The 6,349-nt window shown below is 35.9% G+C and overlaps 1 protein-coding gene across 4 annotated transcripts; it reads left to right on the top strand.

The window, feature by feature from the left end:
* Window positions 1–2,066: 2,066 nt before the first annotated feature.
* LOC107597585 (sodium channel subunit beta-2-like) lies at window positions 2,067–5,567 on the top strand. 4 transcript variants are annotated; one of them, XM_016288722.1, is made up of 6 exons: window positions 2,067–2,187; window positions 2,291–2,335; window positions 2,867–2,913; window positions 3,211–3,540; window positions 4,111–4,259; window positions 4,867–5,567. In XM_016288722.1, the coding sequence occupies exons 3-6, from the start codon at window positions 2,874–2,876 to the stop codon at window positions 4,912–4,914; spliced, it is 567 nt and encodes a 188-aa protein (XP_016144208.1). In that variant the 5' UTR covers window positions 2,067–2,187; window positions 2,291–2,335; window positions 2,867–2,873; the 3' UTR covers window positions 4,915–5,567. The 4 variants fall into 4 exon arrangements, with proteins under 4 accessions (XP_016144208.1, XP_016144210.1, XP_016144209.1 ...); XM_016288723.1 differs by lacking the exon at window positions 2,067–2,187 and adding an exon at window positions 2,637–2,738 and having other exon boundaries at window positions 2,202–2,335; XM_016288724.1 differs by lacking the exon at window positions 2,291–2,335.
* Window positions 5,568–6,349: the final 782 nt, after the last annotated feature.

The raw sequence follows: 6,349 nt of genomic DNA, 5'->3' as shown, positions 1-6,349 counted from the left end.
CACACACACTTTTACTACAATAAAACCATGATTAATTTTCGTAAGGGAAGAAATTGGCTACATGCATGAATTATTGAAACAATAGGAAATGGTACACACTCAAATGGTTATTGATTAACGTTTCTCAATCTTATTATATTAAAATTATTTGCATGGCGAAAATTTCTGCCCTATCTTTCCCCTATATATCTAGGTAAAGTGTGGTCTTGTGGCTGTGACAACAGGGTCAAAACTTATTTTAATTACAGAGAAACTTGAATGGAAAGGGAACTAAAAGTCCTCCAGCGCCATCTTATGGAATTAACGCAACAATTCATTGAAGACTTTAGATTTATCCTATTTGTCCAGTCTGGAGATTTCGTTTTCACAAACGTTTTAAAACAAACAGTAAACACGTCAGGCTAGTCAAGTGCAAATCCATGCATGTTACGTAAAAGTTCTAGGTCTCTTTCAGGTAACTGAAAATGATTGAACCATAAACTTCTCCGTTACATCCGGTGAAAGTGCGCGGAATGCTACAAGTGCCTCAAACTGTGGTTAAAAACGGAAACAAAGTTGCATTCCGTTAAATAACGGAACTATAGCCTATAGTCGTTAGGTAAATGCTATTTTAATTCAGTTCTTAGCAGCACATATCTACTTCAAAATGTCTATCCTCTTGGCCTGACATGATGACCCTGGCATTGATACTTCTGCTGATGATGAGGGAGTCTTTTCTGAATGTTTGTGGACCACAGTGTCAAATTACTGCATAGCAAACTATAAATGAAGCTATACAGATTAGAACATTATTTTACAATAATAGTCGTTTTATATATATATATATATATATATATGCACGATTAAACCCTTTCACACCGATGAGCTTTGTAAAAATCGATGCGTTTCAGAAAGGCAGGGCATAGAGGAGAAACAATAATGTACAGTATGTGGAAAATAATGTGTTTTTTGAACCTTAAACCGCATAAACATTTCATTACACCAAATAAATGTTATTTTTTTAGCAACATCATATGACCCCTTTAAAAGGCTTTTATTGGCAAAAAAAGAGAGTCAATATTTACAGTGTTGACCCTTGTTCTTCATAACCTCTAAAACAAATAAAAAATAATCTAAACAAAGCGTGAAATAAACATCCAGCCTTGGTGTACTTAGAAAGGAGATAGTGTCAGTGAAAGGAATACTTGAGATGAAATATGACAGGTGATATGTGAGGGTAACTAGGTCTTGTAGCAGAATATTTTTATTATGTGTCATTTGCATTTAAGCTGTAGTTTTGTTTTGAATCTATTAGATTCAAGAAATGGCATAGCACGTGAAAACACAAATAATGTATTTCTGAGTTATAAATAGATTTACATGTTTATTTATGCTAATTTATTATGTTCTGTATTCACATCTTGTTTTGTTGTGACACAGATCAACACAAAGATCAAGACGTAACAAACAAACAAACAAACAAAAGTTTGTCCAAAGGCACGTGAGAGACTAAGTTAAACTGTAGGTAGCCTACTTTTGGGATTTATATGCCATATAGTTTACTAGAAACTTAAAGTTGAGCCCTTATTTACTGACACCCATGTAGTTCCAAACCTAGCTATATGTACTTTTTTATATAGGCTACTACATTTTTGAAGATTGTTTATGGTGACCATAAAAGTAGTTGGCTTATCTTCTGAATCCATATAATGACAAATCATGGCAATTCTCCATTCTGCATTTTCAAATGGCACGTATAGCCCTCACCTGTTACACTGTGTAGATATTTGACGCCACATCCGATGAATTGAATATAAATGCAAAAGCGAATTAGATTACAATATCTGCTCGAATCACAATGGATATTCATTTGTGAAATATGGCTTCAACTGCAGCTGCAAGATACACCTAACTGTTAACGTATAGGCTACTTCATCTAATGTGACAACGTGATCAATAAAGTCTTATTTGCTTGACAATAACAGCGGGAAAAGTCAAAAAGTAAAAACGGCCTAGAAATGAAACTGTAGCGACATCTAATGGAAGAAACACAATAATCCATAGTATGGCACATTGTGCTGCTGCTCATCTTGTTCAGTCGGGATGTTTTGCTCCCAGTATCGCTGTTCAAAACAGTAAACAAGTTAGACCAGTCATGTGTAGTGCCAGGTGCAATCACATACCCATACAGGTTTAGGTCACGTTCAGGTAGGCCACTCAGTCACACCCGATAGGTTTTGCGGTGCGGGATGATGATGTAGGCGCGTCTTAACGACACAAACTTCATTCTTTTCACTTCACTTTCCTCAAGCGAACTGATACGCGTGCTTCTTCTGCAGCGGAATATAGACCAAAGGTCAGCAGTATATTGTGCTTTTAGTTTTTATTGGATTTCTTTACCGAACACATTTTAATCCATGTGTTGATATTGATATATCACTGTTTTTTTTTAAATCTTTTAATCATTTCATGCTTTCAGAGTAATACGTTTAATTCAAGATGAATGAAATTACTTTTGCTTCGACTGTTTCGCGGAGCTCTTGTTTTCAATGATAGGCTAGGCTACTGGACATTCCATAGTCATGTTCAGATGACTAAATCTTTGGGAAAAAACTATTTTCTCTTTAATTTTTTTTCACGTGACGGGGGGGGGATAGGCTGTCTTCTAATACATTTCACCGATGCATTGAGCTGCTAGGACATCGTTTTCTTCTTTTTAACGAATGATATCGCGTGTCTTACCAGGACAAAGCGCAGATGTTTGTATTACTTTGTATGTATTACTCGCATGAAACGATGCACCTTTAGCCTAGTTTGTAGCCTATTGGTTTGTTTGAGAACGTGGGAATTTCCAGCGTGCTTCAAAACCTGCTTCTCTCTCCTCCAGAACAAACATGAAGCCCTTGGCATTGCTGGCACTTCTGCTCATCATGAGTGAGTCTTTTTGAATATTTCTTTTAATATATTCATTAAAAATATATACTTTTTATTGGTCACATTTTGTTATACATGTTATTTACATGAAACAAGTTTGTAATTTTTTTATCCATATTTAAAACAATTCTGATGTTCCTTTAGAGAGCAGTATATTTCTTCTTCTTTTTGGTATATCTGATAGTGCCTTTCAAAAATACATATTGCCTGTCTTGGAACGTTTGTAATCTTTCCAGTGTTTGTAAAGGAATTTGAGTATTTTGTCATGATAATTACTGTCTCTAACTGTTCTTGTAGGTGGTTCTGCAGTGGGACAAACGTTGAAATCTAATGCGACCGGCTTTGTTGGAAAGGATGTACTTTTATCATTTAACTGTTTTAATGTCCCTAAAGAGCTGATATGGCAGAAAGGTGATAGAGTAGTGAATGCTCATTCGCAAGACAAAATCAACATAGATGATTCCTACGTGGACAGGACGCAACTCTTCCTAAACGAGGAGAAGAGAAACTGTTCCCTGCTGCTCCGCAACATCTCTACAGCAGATGCAGGACTGTACACCTGTCATGCCCTAGACAGTGTTGATAACAACATCTGGTCAAAGGAGTCTACAGAAGTTAATTTAACAGGTGAGTTTTCTAATTATGAATTTATTTATCCAAGCAGATCAATAGTTAATATCTTGAAAGGAAACAGCAAGCCTCTTCCTGTTTTACACTTTCAGTGTGCTTCCCTTTTCAAAGTGCAAGTCTGCTTAGCTGTAGTCTACTAGGACTGGTTAGATAATGACGTGTAAGAGAATCACAGGTTGGAAAAAAGCTTCTAAAAAGCAGAACTTTCATGACAACCAAAGGAAGTTGAAATTGTTGCCACTGCAGCAGAACCGAAAGTTATTGCCTACGACAATATCATAAACATCATTGTCGTCATCTGCGGTGCAACCAGTGATAATAAAATAGCTCATCTATTGAATGGTATCAGAGACTAAAGAATAAAAAACAGTACTTGTGTTGTGTTAAAGTATGAATAATGATGTAGGCTCTGAGCTGGGGTTTCAAATGCTGAGATTGTGCTAGAAACTCTGCCTGTGTTTCCTTCATTTTTTTTTATGTATTACAAGTTAGGATTGTAAGCTGTAATGTGTGGTAGTGTAAAGATAATGATGACATTGATATCTCATAACATATCTCTTTTACCAGTGGAGAGCAACCCTGAAAAAGTCGGCCAAACCGAAGAAGAATCTGTCACAGCTGTCTCTGTTAGTGTTCCCATAGCGGTAGTAGTGCTTATACTGGCTGTTATCCTGCTTCTAATCCTACTGAACAGAAGACAACATCGGACAAACACGGTAAACAGTCAATATAATATGTTTCAATGTTTTTTATTTAAATTATTTACTAAATTACACAAAACATCATAGCAAAAAAAATGTCCAGATACAATAAAGATACTAGTCTAAGGGGTTGTTCACACCGAATGGCTGCTTTTAAAAAAATAATTGAACCGTTTATTCAGCATCCCACGGCATAAGCGTCACACTTTTGAGATGTCATGTTAAGTTGCAAACAGATGAACTTAAAAATGTGCTTCAAGACACCTGATACACATTTTTGTTTCAGTCAGTTGCACTCCGTCTATAATTCCTTTTAATTCCAAGAATATTACCCTTAATGACGTTTGAGTTTTGCCATGGTGCACTGAAGAAATCGATTTTATGACCTCTTCATATACATTTTTTATATTATTATTTCTATTTGAATAAACCTTTTCCTGTAGTGGCCCAATTCCTTGAATACGCTCATGGCAAAAGTAAACCTACACCAGTTGCAGTCACACACTTTCAGAGCACAGCTTTAGGGCTTAAGGTCCTGTGTTTGACACCTTTTTAATCATAGTATCTGTAACATTTCCAAAAAGCCTGACTGTGATTTTTTTCTTCTTCTTTTTTGCTATAGGACACCGATGATTTACCGATTGAGAAACCTATGCTACAGAATGTGTGACGTGCTCTTGCTTGACAGTTTAATGGACTAACTTCTATGTTGTAATGCAAGGTCCTTCACAACAACAATGGACAATAAGAGGCCTTAGCCCTAAACAAATGCATTCGCATGTGGGCATTACACAGCGGTGCGTGCCGATCCGTCTCGCTTCGAGACAGATTAATGTGCAGTCTTCAGTTGTAACACTGTTACTTGATTACTGTTACCACTGAATTGTGAATACACTGTGATTATACATTCAGTAGGCATTACAGTTTTGTAATTTGACAAGATTCTCCTTGTAGAAACTGTCTTTATTCATTCTTTGAAGAACAGATGTAATAGGTAGGGGACGTGCAGTTTATATTTTGCCTTTTCCTCTCTCTTTGAGGCACACTGGTGGTCTCAATCCTAAACAAGCTTTCAAATCAGTTTATTTTATTGTTCATATGTGTACAGCAATCATTTACTAAGCACTCATCATGTAAGCTTCTTTACATTTACTCTTGTATGGGTTGTTTTACTCAGCCTGTGCTGATTTCATTTATGTGGAAGAAATAATATGGCACTCCCTATGGGATATGTTTGCTTTTTTTACTGTACTAAATTTCATTTACTTTTAAATGAATTCTGTAAAGTACTTCAAACCTGCCGAGGCAATAAACCTTTTACTTATACAGTTTTTCTTTGTATGTACGGCCTCCTCTGTTACTAAGGTTTTAGTACTATAATGCTGCTCACTCTGAATGACTTCCAATCTAAACCAGGGCATTTAGCACATTATTTTGCTGACATAGGGTTTTGGTCAAATTTTCCAACTAGAACTTTGTTTTCTCAGCTGTTGCGTAACGCAAGGTTTTTATTCCGATTTCCAAACTCAGACAGCACGAAAGAATGATCTTTTGTTCCTAGTCTCAAAATTTTTGGATTCTTTCCACTGGTTTGCTTTCAGTTTCTATATGACTTTGCTACTATAATTGACACATTTCCATGTCTTGAATGAAGTAGTTAGAATGCACTAAATGCAATGACTAGAAGAAACACTCTTCTAAGTATCATATGATCTTTAGTGAGACATTCATAAACATATCAAAACATTTAGATATCTTTCACTGTCATAAACTGATCATTCAAAACAATTCTTTATAACTTGCATGACTGAAGCTTTACAACCTGTAAAAAAGAGACTTTGCTGTAGTAGTGTTTGTGAGATGTTAAAAATAAAATAAATAACTGCTCTAGTTCATAGTTGGACATCAATGGGCACTTCCTGGTTGTAATGAGGTCAAGAATTATTGTTTTCAGACTATGCTAATTAGTCACGCTAAGAAACCTAACCTATATAGAGTGTAATGACTGTTTTTGTCGTGCTAGGTGTGTTTGATGGAAAGAACTTGCAGAGTTTAGATGAAAAGCTTCTAGTAGAGGAAGTAGCTGCCAGGTGGTTGAAGTTGTG

This window comes from Sinocyclocheilus grahami, unplaced genomic scaffold (genome assembly GCF_001515645.1).
Source record: "Sinocyclocheilus grahami isolate Dianchi unplaced genomic scaffold, SAMN03320097.WGS_v1.1 scaffold233.1, whole genome shotgun sequence".
NCBI classification, from domain to species: Eukaryota; Metazoa; Chordata; class Actinopteri; order Cypriniformes; family Cyprinidae; genus Sinocyclocheilus; species Sinocyclocheilus grahami.
The sequence above is the reverse complement of the archived record's forward strand: the minus strand, read 5'-3'. Positions and strand labels throughout refer to the sequence as shown.